The sequence below is a fragment of the Teleopsis dalmanni genome, chromosome 2 (assembly GCF_002237135.1).
Source record: "Teleopsis dalmanni isolate 2A chromosome 2, ASM223713v2, whole genome shotgun sequence".
Taxonomy (NCBI): domain Eukaryota; kingdom Metazoa; phylum Arthropoda; class Insecta; order Diptera; family Diopsidae; genus Teleopsis; species Teleopsis dalmanni.
In genome coordinates this window covers 123,460,939-123,483,810 of record NC_051847.1, presented here as the reverse complement: position 1 = coordinate 123,483,810, position 22,872 = coordinate 123,460,939, and the positions used below count along the sequence as shown (strand labels likewise).

The following is a 22,872-nucleotide window of genomic DNA, read 5'->3' as shown; positions in this document are numbered from 1 at the left end:
ACAATTCTTCTGTTAGCATGTACAATTTTTTTCAATTTTTCATCTTTGATAAACATGTTAGGGCTCCGTGGCATATTATCGACGTCAATGTCCTTTAAAATTTTGTATACATCATTTTTTTTAATTCTCTTTTAATTCCCCTGGACCGTCATTTAACTAAAAAATCATCACTGATATACGTTTAGCTCGTCTACTCGGTAAACACAAAACAAACGTAGATCTTACTGTCAGTTAACACATACGTTACAGTGCAACCAATATACAAAAAAGACTCGACATATTGAACAAGATATATTGCTTGCAATTTAAAAATTTTAGTTACATTTTGATTTTGATTTATCTTAGCATGTATGACAAAATAGAATATTTGCTTCTTAAGTTATATTATTAAATGTTTTGTGACAAGTTCCTTTTCATATTTGGATGACACTCAAATTATTTGCACATAGAATAAACAGTTGTGTGTATATATTATATATGCTAATAATTTGAGTTGAGAGCGTTGCATTATACTTCTATAACATTACAATATACGTAGAAGAGTACATTTGATTTCTTTGCTGGCATGATCATTAGTATATATAAATAGTGTATAACTATTTAAAAGTAAAAAAAAACACAGTTTTAAGTGAATTGCTACATATCTGTAAAATAATTTTTTGAACATTGATTGTTCATTATTGCGAATAACCCTATAGCAGCTAAATTTATATTAAATTCGTATATGTATACATAACATATGTTGTAATGACAAAAAATTTAAATATGCATTTAGGATTTAATGAAAATTACAAATTGTGATTACACAAATTTTATTAACACTTAAAAATTATGTATTACAAGTTATGTGTTTCAACATTTAAATTGTTTAATAATAATTTTGTTTTTTAACGGACTAATTGGTTATCATAATGACTATAGATTGTAGTCGAAATATCGGTTTAAACAAAATTTTTTAGAAACCAAAAATAATTTTTTTTAAAAGTGTATTATTTAACTACTGATCAATTAACCCGTTAAAAAACAAAATTATTATTGTAAATATTTGGTCATTAAAACAATTATTAAAAATTTTTTTAACAATACAGTCAAACTTCCATCGCTCGAAGTCCAATTTTGCAAAGAAAAGGTTCGACTTATGGGGACTTCGAATTAGAGAATTTTTTTATTTATTTTTTATTTTTGAAAGAAACTAGAATTACATTTTACAGAATTTATAATGAAGTAAAATATTCAGAAATTAGGGTTTGAGATTTTATTCATAGTCTTATAGTGATCATCATTTGGAATAGCATTCGTTTGTAAATATAAATTCAGAATTTTTCATTCTTGGAAGGCTGATGAACAATCCACTGAACCCTCATCATCACTTTCCGTTGCGTTTAGAATTGGATCCAGTAATTTAGAGCTATAGTGCTCAATAATATTGTGATCTGTAGGAAAACTTGATGTGCAAATTTCATTGTCAAGTTCAATATAATCGTTAAGAGTAGCATGAAATTATTTTATTTACTTTAAACCACGCTGCCAGCGACTGGCATTTGCACAAAGAAGTTGCATAAGAAAGAAAAAATTAAATATTTGGTTTGGAAAAGTGACTTCCCCTAACAGCAAAATGCATTTATACTTAAAACAAAAATTCCACTTATTGAATACACTTTCCCAAATTCCTATTAGCACGGAACAAAATTTTAGTTTGAGTTATAGAGAAATTCGAGTTATAGAAGTTCGAGTTATGGAAACAGAATTGTATGTAAATTGTATGTTATCTCTAAAACCTTGGTGCACTGTTTTTGGTTCGAGTTATGGAAGTTTGACTGTATATCTAAATCATATTTTTTGACAAGGCTATTATTTTTATTTGGGTTCTTTTATATTATTGTCTTATGTTATATATAATAATGTGTCGCTTTGGAATTAATTTGATTTCTTTCTGAAGACGCGATATTATAACAATGAGAGTAGCTGGCCATAAGAAAAATTCAAAAAATTTCAATATATATGTAAAAAAAATTTATTTTAAGTTAACATAAGCTTTTTCAACAAATATATTAATAAATAAATATATTAATATAAACTACAAATATATCTAAATCGTTATCTGTCTGTAGGAAGACATATATATTTATACATATTTGTAACTACATAAACTTTGCTTTGAAATTATAAATAGTTATATGATATTCTATATCAGTAATATTTATTTATATATTAAAATACGTAAAGAAAAAAAATTTATTTAATGTAGGTACAATATATTAAAAATATATGAAGCCTGTAAAGTAAATTTTGTGTTCGGAGTTATTACTTTAAACATTTAAGTCAGTAATACAAAATATGATTGCATGACGTTAATATGAAATACTCTTGCATTAAGAAATATTACATTTTTTATATTGTGAAATGAATATAATGATAACATTATCTATAGTTGAATTTAATATAATAATTAAAGGCTTTAGTAATCTTTTAAAAAATGTACAGCTTTTAAACAAATTTCCTAGTAGTTGTTAACAAATTAGAATTGTGAAATTATTTTTATTTTTAATTTTTGTATTATTATTTAGAAATGCATTTCAAATTTTTTTGTTGTTTTTAATAAATAAATATTTTATAATACTTAATATTCAAAACAACATGTTAAAACAATATTAAAAACTATTAGTATAGAAGAATTATTATATGTAAATAATAATAAAAAAAAAATTAAAATGCTACGACTATATACATACATATATTTATTAATATTATTGTCCTCTTGATAATTATATAGTAAAGACTTAATTTATTATCTATAGGAGTGAAACCAAATGAAACACTATTATTTTGAATGTTCGCTAATATAACGATATTCGTATGATATATTCTTTAGCGACGTACTTAATAAACAATATTAATAAATTATAACATCATTCTTAAATATAAATACCTTTGAATTGATAGTGTTTCATTTGGTTTCTGTCCTATAGTTGATAAATTAAAACTTTATTATAGACATATAGACATGTACACACATATGTTGATTTATTATTTGTAAGACTATGGTAATCATCTATAATAAAAAATGAATGCAAATACGATATAAACCCCTATAATGTTTTCTGGAACCTAATATAGAGAAGTTAACAAGCTTTGTCTTTGTCAAATATTAAAAATCTTTTATGAATCTATTAAATCTCAAATGCACACCTCGTAAATTGGAAGGTTTATGCCAAAAATTTCGATATTTGGAGTTTTTAAATAAAAATTATATATTTCAGAAAGTAAACATACCTAATCAAATAAATATTTGTGCTTCAAGCAAAATTACACAATGGCTTTCTCCATCTTAACACAACGTTATAGAAAATCATAATGGGAATTCAACAAATTAATTCAATTTATGCAATAGATGATTTTTAAGTTACTCATTCAATGATATACAAAATACATATGTATGTATGTATGTAATTTTTAAAGATTATATACATATATATGTGTGTAAAAAAATGAGATCTATGATATAATATTATTAGCAAGCAAATAAATTTCTGCTTGGTGGATCTAAAAAACATACATTAATGGTTATAAAAGACGGTAAGGATATATTTTATATACATATGTACTATTGTACAAATGGAGATATTATATATATAATATTGGACGATTGAAGCTTTTATTTGTATAATATTGGACCAATGTAGATATTAAATATGTAATATTGGACAAATGAAGATATTAGATATATAATATATATGGTTTGGTAATGTTAATGCATTCCTGAGTTGTAAGCAATGTTACAAGGAGACAAAGGAGTAGTGGTTTAAGTTCAAAGGAAATCTAATAGGTTTACAGAGTCGTAAGTGCTAATATATAAATATATACATTAAATATATAAAATCCAAAACATTAAGCTTTAATTCTTGGCCTTGTGCAATCAATATTTTTCATACGAAAATTACTTGAAAAAGCACAATAAATTTTTTCATATATTCTGAATACACAGAATATTTTTTTCATATCTATTTATTAATGTATGCACAATATATGTATAATTAAACTTGTGCAAACTTAGTACTTATATTGTATTTATATCATAAGCATTAGTTGATTACAAGTTAAATAATATAATAAAAAATAAACGAAATTTAATTCGTAATGTGCCGTCTTTGCCCACCCTGCAACTTCATACGAACATTTTGGAAGCAATAAAGCTGCTACAAATTTTTCTCAAATAAAAAATTAAGCCATATTTAATATATATATACATACATATATAAAATTATATGATGAAAAAAGGCGAACTTCATCAATTCCTTGTTGTATTTGCATCTTATTGTTTTTTATGTTATGTTCAAAATAAGAGCGTAAGAGCGAAAGAAACAAAAACATGGAGAGACTACTTCTTATTGCTGCTGTCATACTGAATTCGCCATCATTTGATATGTTTGTTTCGGAACTGTTCGACGTATACTAACCGCACGGAAGCAGAAGCGAATTATTTTTGTGACGTAGAAAACTGCAGTTTTAATGAATTCCAAAGGAAAATATATGAACAAAATATATAATTTATTAAATATGTAATGAATAAGTATTTATTTGATTTATAAGTATATGACTTAAATGTGCTACAGTTGTTTCATAATTAAATTTCATTATCGAAAAGTGCTGAAGTAAAGTCAAGGAACAAGTTGCTTTGCTTTTTTCATTACAACAAAATCGCTAATAGTAGCGGCGGCAACTACTGCGCTCATGTACGCCATTTAAAATACACAATTTATTAGCAGAGCTGAATTATTTACACACCGTAAGTATATTTATACAATATATGTTTGTCAGCTATTGATTAATGTTTGTATTTTTTTACTCTTCATAAAAATGAAAAATAAGTGGCTTTGAATTTTAGGTGCTTGTCCATAAACCGAACGCATAGGCTAGCTTCGTTTTTGGTTGCCAACTTGTACTCACAGTCTTCCTGCCTTCATTATTGCAGACTCCTTTATGTTGCCTTTATTGATGTTTTATCTTGAGAAGAGCATCAGTTAATTGCAACACATTAAAGCAAAATGCAAACGTTGCACAAAACTTAAACGTCGCCTCTGTACGTAGTAGTAGTCGAACCCATAGATGTCTGATGTCTGTGGCTTGTATGTGACACAATTTATTATTAATTATGTGTTTAACACGAGGTTCATCATATATCAAAAAAATAATTTTAATTAAAAAAATTTAAAATTAATATTTTTATAAATGCAGTAGGCATTTAATAATATATCAAGAGCAATATTGCAAAAAATATTAAGACAAAAAATTTGACAAAACATTGAATTGCTTGCAACGAAAGTCCAAGTACTTATAGTTAACAATTAAAGATATTTAGGATAACTGCCTCCACATATTTTCTTGGAAATTTAGTCAAACTAAAAAATCTTCCAGTTAATTTAAAGTACAATATATTACATTTAGGTTCCTTTTTGAAATATATTTCAAGCGAAATTCTATGTCAAAAATGTGAAAACACTCGGTAATATCACGTTGAAGCGAATTTTTTTTGTGTATACCCAATTACTGGAATTACTGGTAAGATACGAAACCGAGAAGTGTGAAACTAAATATTAAATTTTATATAAAATTAAGTTGCCATTTTAAAGTATGTCTTTAAACCGCCGAAATTTTGCTTTATAAGCAAACTCGAAATATATTTGCAATGAGTGAAAAAATTCTTGATAGTGTATAATATCATTTTAATAGAAATATCACACTATGTTATTCTTATTTATATTTACAGGTATACTTTCAATATATTAATGTAAATGATGATTTGTGATACCTCAAAATTATGAAATTGACAACTACTCTTAGTCCCCGTCGAATAATGAATTTTTGATGGGATTGTTAGTTGTAAGTACGGACGAGTAGCTCTAAAATGTAGATCTAGATGTCGTTTTTTTTATTATTAATCTTTAGACGAGTGTGTCTAGATAAACCTGTTTGCCTTTGATGACTAAGCAACACTAAATTGCTTAGTGTTGGCGAGTAATACCGGAATGTAAATTCAGACGCTGTGGGAATGAAGATTATATAGCATAATATCTTTAAATGTTCCCTGATGATCCATGGTAACACAGCGGATCATTATTTGAGCTCATGCGGCCTTTGGTTTACCAGGCAAAAGTCACTGGGGCCGTCACTGTGATTTCCATTGTGACAACAACAATGTTGAATATATCATGTGCACAATATCTGTTATACAAAATCTATTTTTCTCAATCTTTTTTTTGCTAAATTTCTCTATTCGTTGGAGAGTTCTTGTGAAATTTTGGAATGTTTTTTATTCTCGAAACTAAAGTTACAGCTTCATTGGAAGCCTTTTAAAAGAGTGGACATAGAGAAACAGCATTCATTAAAAAGCTAAAAAAATTCAACTCAAAATCTTATGAAATTGTTTTCAAAAATTCAGGTGAAAATTAAGGAAATATGCATGGATAAACTTCCATTTTATTCCGATTTGTTTTTCAGTGCTTTTACTCGCATATTTATATGGTTGTTCTATTGCTTCAAATAGTGTGAATAGTATGAGTATTATTTATGGAATTACACAGACCGCGATATTTTGTTGGGTATTCTTCAAGTGAACCGTACCTATGTTATATGTAATTTTAATGAAGGTATATACATATCTATCAAATACTACTTTTTATTTTAGCAAAACGAACGTTTATAAACTATTTTTCCATTATTACGTAAATCATGTGACCTTATCTCTTGATACTATGATACATATTAATTAACCATTTATTTGCGTAGTATAAATATATTTAAAAATATTTGTTAAAAATGAAAAATATAAATATCAAGGAATGCACTTACTTTCGTTTTTTGAAGAAAGTGTTAGTTAGGCTATATTGGACCAATAGTCTATTATTGGTCTCTTTTGACCTAATTGTGGTAGGCTTTATTTTTAGAAAAAGATAGCATATTAACATGTTTCAACAATAATTTAACTGTTATTCGTTTTATTTAAAAACTTTTTTATTCATATATAAAATTACCTAATGTTAGCATTGTTTAGTACAGTGCTTTCTGAAAACGTGACATGCGGTAAAAAATAAAATTATTTTCAAAGTACGAGTATATATGTGATATATGTTTCACATACACACATACAGACATACATATACGCATACATACATACTTAAATAAGGCATCGTTCTAGAACAAAAGCTAAAAGCGAATGTTTTTTTTAGAGAGCACAAGAAAAATTAGAAATAAAACACTGACAAATTAGATACGTTTGAAACCTAAAGCACTTACTCTGTTGGTATAAATAAATTTAATATAATTTATTTTAAAATAAAATAGCAATAACTCACTAATTGTTATTAACATAAAATTACGTTTATTGTAATTTTCAGTTAAAAAAAATACTTAATGTTTTATTAATTTTTATTTCAGAAAATGGAAACAGAAACACCAGATGAGAGCTTAGACTCAATACCACCTCCGGCATATGAAGCAATTATGGGTGGTAGTTCGTCTTCAACACCAACTGTAGAGTCTTCAACCCCGGTATCTCTGTTAAAAGTCCCTAAAGCAGAAAACGAGGAGCGTGACGAAAATGAGGATACTAAAACAGAAATAAAATTATTATGCAATATTGTGGAAAATAACACGGATCTGGTGAATTCCAATAAAGAAAATAGGGCTGTAAGTAATATTTCATATTTAAGTTTTAGCTCTGGTTATTCTGCAGAAGAAGCTGACAGGTATTTTCTAAATGAAGCATTGATTAAACGGGAATCGTATAGATTTAATTTCATGTTTTCCATTAAGTCGGATTTCTGTTTCAATAAATCTATTCCATTGTTGCTTGAACGTACGTGCCTTTGCGACTATAATATAAAATTATAGTGATATCTACTGTAGGCCAGCATAAAATGTAATCAACTCATATATGCTTGGATCATTTATATTTTAGTCTTTAACTAGGTGTTCGATGTTTTGTTTGACCAGAATATTCGTAAGAGACAAGGAAGACTGTTGTTGACGTCAAATATTGCTAACAGTTTCAAGTTAGTTCTCACTACTATTTAGAACAGGAACTTTAATCTTAGTTTTCGCGAGGTCTGGTATGTGTCCGAATATCTCCAAAATACGTTAAGCTTTTTTAAGGCTTGCTCAGGCGAAACTGTTAGACATCAGTCGGTTGTAATCTGTGTAATGCATATTATTGTTGTAATCTGTATGATGAATGGAAATAATGAGACGCTCTTGACCATGCAGGTAACTTCTCTGATTGAATTCAGATTACTAAGTTTGGTGTGTATTTTGTGATTAATATGTTGCACATATGTGGGATTCCATATTTATATAATATGTATTTAGCAACATATAAAAAATTGTTTATATTGTCTGTAAAGCGAAACCATTTGAAGTTGGCTATTAACTCTATGTAGTTATTACACTTACTATATGAGTTAAATAGATAAATAAAATTATTAATATATATTTTTTTTGATATTATTATGCTACAGAATATATTGGAAAATGACAGCATGAATGGTAAGTTTGAAATGTGCGATTATTATTTATATTTATTATTGTTTTATTGATGGTATTGCATTTTAATGTTATAGTTCTTGATGACAATTCAACAGAAACGAATGCTAATGGTATGAGCACTACAAGTGAAAAAAATTCTTTAAATGATAAAATGCAGTCTGCCAGTGAGGGAAAAACTTCAACTTCTTCACGTCGTTGTTGTACTCCTCTTTCGCGAGAAGCTTCGGCTTTAAAGAAATCTGTTAATGAGTCCAAAATTCTTACTGAATATGGTATAGAAACAGATCAAATAGAATCGAAAATGCGCATTTTACGAAAAGCTGGACTTAGTTCTAAAGAATCTGTTGATAAAGACATGGGTTTTCGCAATACTGAATTGAACAGTTCTAAAGTAAAGAAAAGCAGTAAGTTTGCGCCGCTTAAAGATGAGACTAGTTCTTCGGATAAAAAATATAAACAGCGTGGGCGTTCCCGTAGTAAGAGTATGAATCGTAACTCTGATGATTCGTTAAACATAAAAATAAGTAAGTGGACCTCTGATGATAAAATAGGTAAACGTATGAATATGAGATCCCAAAATTTAGAATTTCAACAGAAGCAAAGAGAATTTCTAAGTCGAGTTAGAGGTTTACATAATGACGAACAATATGCCACAGATGTCGATATAGAGGCTGATAAATTTGACCCACAGAAAGATGAGACTAGTTGTTCGGATCATAGTTTTAAACATCGTGGACGTTCTCGTAGTAAAAGTATGAGCCGTGCTGATGAATTAGTTAACACAAAAATCAGTAAATGGCCATCTGATGACAAAATAGCCAAACGTGGAAATATGAGATCGAAAAACTCGGATTTTCAACAAAAGCAGCGAGAATTTCTAAACCGAGTTAAAGGTACACATAATGACGAACAATATGTCACAGATGATGGAGAAAGTGGTGATGACAATGCATCATCCATTTTAGAAAGTACTATTAATATAAGTAATAATGATAGTTTTCCAATACAATCGAAAGAATTAACTGATTTAGATGCAGTAGCAATAAGAGATGGCGATATACGAGCACGTCTTAATGCCATGTGGAGTCCACCGCCAAAGGTAAACGAAAATATTACTAATAAATTACAGTATATAAGTGCTTGTACAGTTGATATATTATATTTTTGAACTAAAAATGATTAAATATTATTTTGAAACTATTTAAAATTTGATACTGATTATTTAAATGATCTAAAAAACAATAAAATTTTGTTTTATAGATACATATATATTGCAAATTATAACAATTTAATATATTCATAATTAAAATTTTTAGTAATATTATTGTTCTTTTTTTTTTTTTTTGAATAGGTTGGTTGGGATAGTTTCTGTTGGAAATGCCGTAAGTGTGAGAATCTTAAACCATGTTTCAAGTGTATACGTTCGTTTCATACAACTTGTGTAAAGTTAACGTCTGCAACTAAAGTAGATAACACATGGGTGTGTCCAGAATGCACACAAATAGAAAATGTGTTAACTGGACCGAAAAAGTAAGCAATTTAACTAATAACAATGAACTTATATATAACAATGTTTACTAATATAATTTACAGATCACGCAGAAATGATTTGTCTTTGGATTTATTGAGTCAACTACTCTCTTTTGCACTAAAAACAATGCAAAGTGCTCCTGTTGTAAGTTATATATACTTCTATATATTTTTAAAATATGTGGTTATATATTATTATATTTAGTTATTTATGGTTTCACAGTTTAAGATGATTAAATTTCCCATACTAATTTAGGCAATAATATTTCACTTGCACACACACTCAAAATCAATAAAAAAAGTGTGTATGTATTGTTTGAAATTAATTTTATACACAAGCAGTTTTTCTTTAATTTCTTTTGCTTTTTGCGACGTCATTTGTTATAAACAAAATGAAAGCTTAAAAATGTCAAATACTGATAAATCATTCGAATTTGTTTTTATGTACATACTACATTGCTGTTTTCCATCTTTTGTTATTAAAAATCCCTAATTAAAACAAAGCTAATTTGCAATTATCATTTGCTTTTGTACAGTAAACGCTTGATATTTTTGATTTATTTTTTATAAATATTTTAAATATTCTTTAAATATATAGTTTAAATAGTAAAAATACGAAATTATTGAAATTTTCCAACTTTGAGCTATTTTTCTCTTTAGAGGTACATTTAAATTTTTAAGATTTTTATATGCTATTCACACGGCATTAGTTAATCTAAATGTTTTTTAAATCGATTTAACTAATGTAGGTTTTAGAAATCGATTTTCTATTTTTCCTCTTTCTATATCTTCGTATTAAAGCAGTTATTTTAAAATTTCTCGACTTGCTGATTCTCGCTTATTACAGCTAAAATGTCTATAGGGTGCTAACTTTTCTTAAATTTTAGAGTTTTAGAAAAAAGTTTTATTTCATTAAACTTATAGTGTTAAACTCGTACAATCAAATGTGTACGTGTATTTTAAATTTTTGAACTTTGAATTTGTATAGTACTGTTGGACTGAATATAAAAAGCTTATCTTGAACTTATTTTTCGACAAATATTTGTCATTTAATGTATATATTAAATGTAATGCAGATTTTATAAATGTTATAAATTATATTTATTTTACTATTGTGAATAAGCGTATATTAGGTTTATCAAAATGCTTGGATGCAGTGAAGACATTTGAAGACACTATTATATTACACATGTGTTTGATCAGGCCGACGAAACAATAACGAAATATTTTAAAAATTTTCGGTTGTCTGTTTTAACTCAAGTCAAGCTTTTAACTTTTGAGAAAAGATAAATTTTGAACAATTACTTATATACGATCTTAGAAATTTTTTGAAACAAATAATAGTTAATATATGTTTAAATTAAATAGTCAGAACTGATAGCTATGCTAAAACTGAATATTAAGTATATCTGAAGTTGATATAAACGAGGTGTCAAATATGAGGTTAAAAATTTTTAACTTTCTAGCTTTTGTGTTAACCAATAAGTTTTATCTAAAACTACTTACATTTAAGAATTTGTAATTATATTATTGTTTGCTACGAAGATTGAAGTCACTAAAAGCAGACTAAGATATAGATTGACTTTAGTTCTTACCTCCCTTTAAGGAAAGTCTTGACTATTGACTTAAAACGTCTTGAGTTTTATACGGTAAAACAATAAGGCAACCGTCTTAAGGGGTAGAGATACTTTTAAGTCTGAATAACTAAAAAAAAATTTAATTTTGCTTACATTTTAATTTATGTTTTTTTTTGAAAAATTATAAAATTTTATATTGAGAGTTATTGTTTTTGTTGTTTTTTAAAATAGAAATAGTTATGGTATTGTTTTACTATAACTACGGATATTGGAAATTTTAGTCATAAGATATTCGTTATATACTTTTGATTTCTCTTTTTTGACATTTATTTTATGAAATATTTAAGACATATTTGAAAGAATACATTACTTTATTTTTTATTTCCTTAAAATATTATCTAATCTTATCTTATTATTACAAGAAACATTGTTATCATCTTAAAGTCATTGTAAAGTATATGATTAGATGCATTTACCGTATATAATAACCATATAAGCCTTTAGAAAGAAACGGACCATTCGTTGAACTCAAAATCGAACCAAAGTAATTTAGTTAGTACTTCAGAAAGAGAAAAAGGATTGGTTGCTTATAAATACGAAGGTATGTTAGAGAGTTTATATTGAAATTTCTAAATAAAAAATATTGCTAAGAAGCAATACTATAATTTATAATAAATAAAAAGTGATAAAAATAATCTATTAAAGAAAAAATGTAAACCTACAACTATTTTGAAATTCATGTTATTGAGTTCTTACTGTACTGGAAATAAATTTCAAAATCAATATATATACTTAGTCCTTAATTAAATTAACTTAATTAAAATAACTTACAACGTAATTTAAGGATAATTCATTTTTCCGTAAAATCCAATGTCAATTTAATATAAAAAAATTGTTAATATTGTATTTAATTAAACTATCAAAACTATATTCTTCATATAACAGAAATTAAATACGTAAAAAGCAGTAAAAAAAACCATTATTTCATGTCTTTTTGCTATGCATTTTTCATATATTCTTTTACACATAAATTTTATTTAAATTCTTCTTTGTGTGCCTTTCACATGCAAACCTGTTTCAGCTGAGGCATAAAAATATTGCGGCGAATTTAATTATCAGGTATTACGTTTGTCTTTACTTTTGTGAATATCTCTTTCGCTCTCAGAGATAAGAGGCAGATGAGTGTTTATTAGTTACATATAAAAAACATGTTGGCGTTTAAAAAAAAATTATACACTGAAATTTTGGTTTCGTTGCAGCAATTGATTTTGTAGAAAAACATGTGATAGAAAAGCAAAATAGCCTTGCAAGAATATTTATGATATATGTACATGTAATATACATACAAATACATATATGTATATTATGTGTGTACAAGTAGATAATTTAATAATTATTTAAAATATTTAAAAAATGATATTTGTAATTTTATTTGTATAAATATACACATATGTAATAATCGGTATATATATTTTAATTTCTAAATTATTTATATTAACCATATTAAAACTGACATAGGATTACATACATACATACATGTAGTGCCGAACATAATTATTGGCACAGCAAGCATATTGAACTTTGGAAATGTTTTTATCCTCTTAACGATGTGAATTTTAATTAACAAAAATTTTTTTAGATAAAATGCTTAATTTACTTTTAAATTCATTTTATATCCTTATATTATGTCTCATAACTACTTTCTTATAATTAAAAAACCAAAAAATGTACTAAATTAGGCTGAACAAAATTATTGCCATACTTAGGTTCTAATAAATTATTTTGACAAAATTTCTTTCATCTGACAACGTTTTTCTGGAAAAGATCTGTTATTTCAACATTTCAACATAAATGTCGCAGTGGTTTAGTTTCTACCTAAAAACGTCATAATGCCAATAATATTAACAAAGTTAATTCATTTTGAACAAAAGGAGCAGTTAACATAAGGATACTGTCGAATTTCAGCGGAAAATAAATATATATTTGCACAATAAAAGCAAATCTTTTGCCGATATTAAGGATATGATAGATAGAAACCGCTATATCTATCGGAGCACTGTGCAGCGTTCCAAAAAAAAACGACATCATTCCAAAATGCAAAGCACACAGACGGACCTAAAGCTTTGAGCGACCGTAAATCCAGCAACATAATAAGAAAAGTAAAGGTCAATCTAAAAAAATCTTTACCCCACAACGCAGCTGAAGTTAAGTGAGACTTTGGCAAAGATATACATCGCACAACGGTCAGCAGTATACTGCATGAAACCCAACACAAAAACTAGACAAAAACTGTTTATTTTGCAGATTTACCACCAGAAGTATTTAGCGTAGCAAAGAAATACTTAAGTAAATTAATCGACTTTTGGAACAAAGTTCTCTTCTTGGATGAAAGAAAATTTTAGATCATATGATCTTATGGCCGCCAAATAGCTTGAAGAAAAGCAAACACCAAACTGTAAAAAAATAATCCTACTATGTCTTTGATACATGATGCTTATATGGAGATATCCATGACCACTGCAGGTGTCGGCGAATTGAAATTCATTGATAGACAAAAAATATTATATTACTATCCTCAAGAGAAATGTCAAAGAAAGAACCGCAATCTTGAGAGAGTGCCAGCCCCGTCTAGCTTCCAATATGACAATGATCTGAAACATATAGCTTATGATCTGCGCATGCGACTCGAGCATCATGCAAAACGCACGTTGCCGCATCCTCTCCATATCTCAACACCATTAAACATTTATGCGAAGAATTGGGTAGACGTTCAAAGACGGTGGCACTGCTGAAGAGTGGCAATATATTGGGTCGAAAAACACATAAAAATTGTTTTCTGATGCCAAAGCAAATAGTACTAACTGTTATTAAACAGAAGAGCTTGGCCACTAAATATTAATTGTCACCGTAAATATTTATTTTTAATTTTTGCATTAGATTTGCCAATAATTTTATTCAGTCTAATTTGGTACCATTTTTGGTTTTTAATTGTAAGGAATTAAATATAACATAATATAATGAAATAAAATAAATTTAATTGCAAATTAAGTATTTTATCTAAAAAAATTTTTTGTTGATTAAAATCGTACCAATAACAGGATAAAAATAGTGATAAAGTATATAATATAATATATTATTAAATTAAACTTTTTGGAGATCATAATAATTTCTACATATATTAACTGTAATGGTTATGTTGTAATATTTAACCCTTAGTAAAATTGAAATTTGTTGTTCAGTGGCCTTTCCTTATGAAATGGACCCTAATTGTTTTCGATTGCGAATTAATACCAATGTAGGATAAATATTGAGAATAGTTTTCTATTAACATCAAGTTTGATTAGTATTATTATTATTAATTATAACATTTTGTTGTTAAAAGTTAATTTCATTTTCAATCTCTGTTCAAAAAAAAAAATGGGTAACTGGCTTGCGGAACTTATACTTGGTTCCTTGTTTTTAAAAAAGATGAGAACTATTATTAGAAGTAGAATTTAATATTGCATACCTATAATTATAATATCATATAGTTAAATACTTTATTTCTGAATGTAGACAATTAGTTTTTAGTCAGTTGTGGGCAACTGACAACACAAGAATCTTTAGAACCAAATCTAATACTTTTTTTTTTGTTGGTAATAATAAGAAATTTGTATTTCTATAGAAAAGACTAGACCCTTTTGTGTACTGTATATAACGAAAACATTATCCAATAGAAACGGATAAGTCATTGTAGAGGTCTGAAAAGCACGTATTCTTTATTAGTGACGGCTTACAAGGTTTTTAAATTAAGCCTAATTAAAATTCTGAAATATTTTAAAAAATCTTAATATGTAATAAAGTACTTACCGCTCAACGCTTTGGCATTAAAATAATATTAATTAGTCCTAGTCTAAAATTTATTTTTTAAATAACACAAAAATTTATTTCAGCATTATTGTAATAGAACTTATGGCAGTTGGAATTAGTTCTTTTTGCTTATATTTATTATTAATCGCATTTTTGATTTTGACATAAAAATTTTATATTTTTATTTTATTTATAATGTGGCAAACTTATTTATAATTGTGAAAAGCCTTCAACAGTTGAGAAAAACTATTGTACAATTGTAAAAAATTCTATTGCTATTATTAAGTATTATTACTTAATGTTTTTTTTGTCAGACACGTGTCTGATTTCAATATATCTTATCTCAACATTTTATACTTAAAATACAATTTCTTTCTATCTTAGAATAATTTATTGTTTTTTCATTATTTATATTTCATTTTCTTAATATTGGCAAAATAAATTATAATTGGTAACACAAAAGACTTGAAATCATTAAAAACTTTTTAGCTAATTTATTTTTCGTTACAGTACATTTATTGTATCATATGGAAGAATAGTAACATTTATATTATATTTAAATGCCAAATTAAGTGTAAATTTTATTGTGCTCAAAGCTTAGTTTTGCACTTCAAACTTATCAAAGTCTCTCTCTCTCTCTCTCTCTCTCTAAAAGCTATATGGTATATCAGAACTAAAGATATACGCAAAGACTTGAGAGTGGATCATACTTATATAATATATTTCTGTAAATTTACTCGAATATCTTATTATCAGAATCTAACGGAGCTTTTGTTATAGTGAATCACCCAAGTGGTCACAGATACTATTAAGTAAAGGTGTTTTTAGACATTAGCTCACGTTTCATCAAGCAAGAAAGAAGGCAGTTCATTTTTGCTTTTCGAAAACTATTGGGGGGTAAATGGTACGTGGTAGATGCAAGATGTGGCCAATTTTATGCAGCCCATTTAAACCCTTTATGTATGCTCATTGTCTGATAGTATGTGATATGTAGTTAATTTATATTTAAATGATTCCTTAAACATATGACTAAATTTCTTTAAGAGATGTTCTTTAATTAATTTTACCAGTAAAGTACCTCTATTCACGATGAATATGATGTCGGAAATCTTGTTTATTGATTTTGATACCGTTATTAGTTTAGTAATGATTTTAAAGTTGCGTATATAAATATTTATTTATTTTATGTTCTTGTTTTAATATTTTATTTTTTATTGCGTAATTAATGTGTTTCATTTGAGTTGAGAAAGAAATTTTCCATATTTATTTTTATTCTTATTTTAGACGCATCAGTTATCTTTCGATGTCACCGCTTATCCGAAATTCATTGTTAACCCAGTTACATTTAAATTCCTGGAGGATAAAATAGAAAAGAAAGCGTATCGTTGTTCTGATGAGTTTGTCGCAGACGCTAAATGGATGTTGCACAATATAAATATATTAACAAATGGTGGTATGTACATTTATTAACTATATCCTAAAATTATATTAAATTTTTTTCATGTACTTACAGTAAATACGAAAGACACACTTATTGTGAAACAAATTTTAAAAAGTTGTAAACAAGAATCAAACGAAATTGAATCATGTTCCGAATGTTATTTAAATGCCCATACACGTTCTGATTGGTTTGAAGATGTATGCAGTCAGCCACACATTCTCCTATGGGCAAAGTTAAAAGGATTCCCTTACTGGCCAGCGAAAGCTATGGGATTGGGACAAAATACACTTGTTAATGTACGATTTTTTGGAAAACATGATCGTGCTTTTGTGCCACTGAAGGAGTGTTATTTGTATTCGGAATTAGATCCAAAAATGCAAACAGGTAAACGAACCGCTCGCGAACTTGCTGATTGCATTAAAGAGGTGGAATTATATATACAAAATATTAAACAAAAAATTGGTGGCTTTAATTATGCCCCATTTAAAACTCCTTATGACCCATCAATTGAATTAGAACAATTAGAAACAATGATGCCTGGTGTGTCAGAATTCATAAAAAAACAAAAGAATTGTAATGCCAAACCATCGTTGCAATATAAAATTGTGAAAACCGCTGATAATCATTTGTCAATTATTAAAAAAAATATTGCAAACGAATCTGCTATTGAATCTGATCATTCCAATTCATCAAATAAGGCAAAAATGTTGGCACCAAATTATGAGGTAGTGTCGAAGTATACGCAAGAAGATTTAAATTCATCGAAACTGAATACAGTTATTTTGAAAAGGAAATCAGCTTATGATGATAATAAAAAAAATGATGAAAGTGCACAATCTTCTCCAAAATTATTGAAGGTAGTTGAGGCTTCATCAAGTGTTGGGACTGGAAAACGTAAATTTGCTATAGATGATAGTAGTAACGATAACGAAAGTGAAAAAACTAAAGCAAAACAAAGTAAACATGAGCCTAAAATTCCACCAATAACCATTAAAACAGTTGGTCCTATCACAATAGAAAATAAAGAAGATAGAAATATCAATATTGAAAAGGTACAACAACAAAATGTGATCGAGAAACTTGAAAATAAACAAGGTGTGACCATAAAAAAAATTACTATTAATGATGTGAGTACTAGTTTTTCTCTTCATGCTAATACTGTTAGTGATATAAACGATAATGTTACCGCTGATAATAATCAAAGTCCTAAAGATATAAATTTGAATACAAATTTAATAGTCACAAATTCTTCGATACCCAATTCTGAAGAAACTATAAAGAGTAGTGAACAATTGGCTGAAACTCAAGATAATAGCTCAGTAACAATGAGTCCTGATACAACATTAACTAGTTCTAATACCTCAAATAAGGCTGCAACAGATGACAATTACAAAACTAAACAAGAACAAAATGCAGATAAACTAATTAGAGGTTTAGTACCTTTTGTAGAAATTAAAAAGGAAGTTCTTTCTGACGAAGAAGGACACGGGAATGAAAAAGATCACAATAATAAAAAAAAAAGTTCAATAACGGTCAAGTCTTTAGAAAATATTAATGAAAGCAGAAATACTCGTGCAGAGCATATACCCAGTTTATCTGTCAATAATCAATCAACTAATAATGATGAATCGACTGATACAAATCTTTTAACTGTAAAAACTGAAGTTATGTCAGATGACGAAAACTCAAATGAAATTGTTAACGCTACTGAAGTAGTTCATAATATATCGAATATTGGTTTAACAGGCAACCAAACATGTAAAAGTCCTACGCTTACACAAGCTGAATCAAGCAATGTTCGAATGGTTGGTGATACTACGATACAAAAATTATCAACTAAAAACTCCAACAGTATCGTACAAAATAGTCCAAAAACCCAACATACAACCAGTAGCAATAACACAAGTATTACAAATATTGCAAATGCAAATATAGCAAATATGAACAAACGTGTCACAACGCGCGGAGTACCTTTTGGTCCATTGCCAGCAATGGCTAGTGCACAAAATGGTATTATAAACAATAACCTAAATACAAATGGCACTCCTATAATGAGCATAACTAATAATAACTCACAGCAATTGCAACAGGTTCAAAGATCACAACCCCAACATAGTACACAACAAATTACACAAGTTCAGCAGCCACTAGTACATTCACGTCCATCACAACGCGCGAGAAAGAACTTTACAAATGTATCACCATTAAGTCAAAGCAGTAGCGATGATGTGCCCTCATGTAGTGCTCTAACACAAGTTTCTGCAAGCATGGTCTCAATACCAGTTGATGTTGCAACGAGTAATCGTATTACAAATAATACGATACAGGTGCCACCTCTAACTTCTATGTTAACTAGTGGAGCACATAATTCCAATACACCAGCACAATTATCAACAATAATAACACCACTCATTATGTCTGAGCCTCCTCCTCTGGCAGGACTTTCACAATCTATGCTATTACCAATAGTTTCTATACCTGCATCTTCTTTATCAACAACAAGCATGCCGTTTACAACGATAACTACTACCGCCTTACCAACATCATTAACCTCAGTAGCTAACAGCAGTGGCAGCAGTCAATTATCTAATGGGGATAACCATATACTTGGCGATATCATTTCACCCAGTATGGCTGCGGCTATAACGGAAACTATATGTAGAGGACCACCAAAATTAATGCAACGTCCTGATGGCCCATTGCGATCGTCGGGCGATGCTCTGTATCCATCACAGGCAGGTCCTGTTAGTGCCAAAATGGTACAAAATGCACATAAGGTATAGATAAACAATTCTATTTTTTTTCTAAAAAAAATTAATTGATCCTTAATTTTCTAGTTAACTGACTACTTCATAACGGTTATGGCTGACACAATAAATGATATGACAGCAGTTGATGAAGCTTGCGTGCAAGCCGAAAATACCAGACTTAGATTAGAAATAGAACAGCTAAAGTATGCTCACCAACAGCAACTTACTGACATCAAAACCACGACGGATTTGATGCTCCATGAAATGCGTAAAAGTATGGAAAATGAAACTGCAAGAGCTGTCAATGATGTACGTAAACAATGCGAATTGGAAAGAAAACAAGAGGTAGACGCAACGAAACGTACAGTATGGTGTAGTATTTGTTTACGTGAAGCTAATTTATATTGTTGTTGGAATACAGCCTATTGTGAACAGAGATGTCAAGAAATACATTGGGCTGAACATGCGCCTAACTGTGAACAGCTTAAAAAGGCAAACGAAAAAAATATGAATATAAATAATAACAATAACAACAGTAATAATAGCAATAATAATAATAGACTCACTCCAAAAACTGATGTAGTAGCAGTTAATAATATAAACGATGTATGTTAATTAACTTAGTAATTTTTTATAAAATAAATTTATTTATATTATTTCTTATTCATTTTATTTGTTTATAAAGCGTAAGAATCGAAAAGTTGGTAATTCATTAGTATCAACAGGATGTGTTAAAAATGTAAATAACCATAAACAAAATAAAATCGGACCCAAACTACAAAATCTTCCAACATCTATAACAGCAGATTTACTAAAATTGCCATCTAACACACTTGTACGAGCTGTGCCCATGAACAACAGTCAAAGAGCCTCCAATATGCAGAATTCTACTCAACGTTTAAATGTAAGAAAGCAAAAGAAATTTTTGATATATCTAAAAATGTAATAGTTATCTTCATGATAATCAATCTGTGACCTTTCAAATTTTTATTATAATTATGTATATTTGATGATATAAATTAATCTACACAATTACTTTTCTAAGTAAGATAAAAATAATCCATTAAGAATTTAGAACAACTTAGCAATTTCAATAGATTTTTTGATAGTAGATAAAGTACAAAATTTAGAAAATTAATTTTTTAAATCAAGTGTTGAAAAATTTCAAATACACGTTATTAAATAGGAACTTTATAACGCTGATACTAGCGACAATCGAAATAAATAATAATATGTTACTTAGTAAATTTATTTATATAGGTTGCCTTGATAAGTGAAAAAAAGTATGAAAAAATAATCGTAACTGTATAATAAGCACAATATTTTCATGACATAATTCTTTTGTTAGTTATGTTTTAGTATATATTAGTATTAAGTTTTTATCTGAAAAAAATCCTTTCCGTTTTATTTATTTAATTACATTTCTTCATATAAATTTCTGCTATATAAATTAGTCTAATTATATCAAGAACAATTTTAATAATTAAATATCAATTTTAATTAAATTAAAGAATTTCAATTTCAATTTAAAGTAATTACTATCAATTATTTTTAATTAAATTTCATTAAAGGGTCCAATATCTGGAGTTAGTTCTGTTAACCAGCCGTACACAATACTACATCGCACCAATACTTGGGATATGAGAGCAAGCAATTCACATCCTATAATGCCAACAAATACATTAGCTCAATCATCTTTAAACAATTCGATGACAAATTTACAATATCAACAATCTGCTCGCATCAGTAGCAGCACAATGAATAGCAATAAAGGTAGTCCACGTAACCGGAACATACCAAATGTTCAACTACCAATATCAATTAACCAACCCTCGCAAATATAAATCATTTATAAAAATGAAAATTTTAAATCCATATTTTTTTTTAGTTATAACTTATGTAAATAATATTTTTTTTTAATTAAAAATGTAGTTATTTATTAAGCTATTAATTACATTTATAAATACAACGATAGGACAGTGATTTAATTAATTCAGTGATTTAATATTGTATGAAGTGTTCATATAAAGTGAAAATATATATTACATATAGGGTGCTTTTTTGGGAACCACTTGTAAAATTTAGATATTATTCCTTGTCGTAAGAAACGAAAGTAATCAGTTGGGAGGAAGTGTATATTTCCAATACTCATACAAAAAGACACTATATCAAAAAAAAAAAACAAAAACAAAAAAATCCTCCAGCCAAAGAATTCCCAATATCTCAAAAATGGTTCAATCAAACAACTAACCTCTAATTTGATTGATATTTTTTATATATTTTATTTTTTATTTTATTTTAATTCAAAATTTAATTAAATTTGTGTTTGTAATTTTTCTAAAATGCTATTGTTCATATTTCAAAGTATCTGGCCTTTTAGCTCAACTCTTTTCTGAATTTATCTTTAAAGCAAATAATCTGCAGACATTGTTGTGGCTAAAGGTTATTTTGGATATACTTTCCTTTGAGAGTTTGTTTCTAATTAACAATTTTTCCTTCCACCATTTTATCACTCGATACTTTTCTGAACTCTATAATAAAAGTAAGTAACGTAACTTTTACTGGTTTTTATTGTGCAGATTTTTCTTTGACGCCTTGGATCTTTTGAATAAGTTTTTTATATCTTCGATCAAAGAATTATATCTCCATACTTTATAAATTGTTCTCAAAACATACCATGTAATATTTGTTATATCTGATAAATAAATACATAAAATATGTAATTTTACTATTGTATGCATATAATACATATTAAAATTGAATATATACTAAAAGTATACATAATACAAAAATATTTTATTAATGTAAAAAATACATATATCTACGTATTATATACATATATATATATATATTATATACATATGTATATATATTATATACATATGTATATATTATATATATACATATATTATATACATATATATATATTATATACATATATATATATATTATATACATATATATATATATTATATACATATATATATATATACATATATATATATATATACATATATATATATTATATACATATATATATATATATATTATATACATATATATATATATTATATACATATATATATATATTATATACATATATATATATTATATACATATATATATATTATATACATATATATATATATTATATACATATATATATATTATATAGATGTATATA

At 27.3% G+C, this 22,872-nt stretch overlaps 1 protein-coding gene across 3 annotated transcripts; it reads left to right on the top strand.

Annotated features, from left to right (window-relative positions):
* The first annotated feature begins 4,439 nt into the window (after positions 1-4,439).
* On the top strand, positions 4,440-21,570 carry LOC119686121 (protein kinase C-binding protein 1). Of its 3 annotated transcripts, XM_038100596.1 has the most exons (12): positions 4,440-4,786; positions 7,435-7,686; positions 8,514-8,541; positions 8,616-9,065; positions 9,126-9,640; positions 9,893-10,071; positions 10,135-10,216; positions 16,782-16,950; positions 17,011-19,715; positions 19,776-20,294; positions 20,374-20,592; positions 21,260-21,570. In XM_038100596.1, the coding sequence occupies exons 2-12, from the start codon at positions 7,438-7,440 to the stop codon at positions 21,530-21,532; spliced, it is 5,388 nt and encodes a 1,795-aa protein (XP_037956524.1). In that variant the 5' UTR covers positions 4,440-4,786; positions 7,435-7,437; the 3' UTR covers positions 21,533-21,570. The 3 variants fall into 3 exon arrangements, with proteins under 3 accessions (XP_037956524.1, XP_037956522.1, XP_037956523.1); XM_038100594.1 differs by having other exon boundaries at positions 8,616-9,640; XM_038100595.1 differs by lacking the exon at positions 4,440-4,786 and adding an exon at positions 5,360-5,559 and having other exon boundaries at positions 8,616-9,640.
* The last annotated feature ends 1,302 nt before the right edge of the window (positions 21,571-22,872 follow it).

What these genes read in the sequence shown, in the direction of transcription:
- LOC119686121 (XM_038100594.1), top strand. Translation starts at nt 7,438, where the DNA reads ATGGAAACAGAAACACCAGATGAGAGCTTAGACTCAATACCACCTCCG. An exon ending in CCAATAAAGAAAATAGGGCT is followed by an intron (nt 7,687 to 8,513) that starts GTAAGTAATATT and finishes ATTATGCTACAG; the next exon opens with AATATATTGGAAAATGACAG. An exon ending in GGAAAATGACAGCATGAATG is followed by an intron (nt 8,542 to 8,615) that starts GTAAGTTTGAAA and finishes TTAATGTTATAG; the next exon opens with TTCTTGATGACAATTCAACA.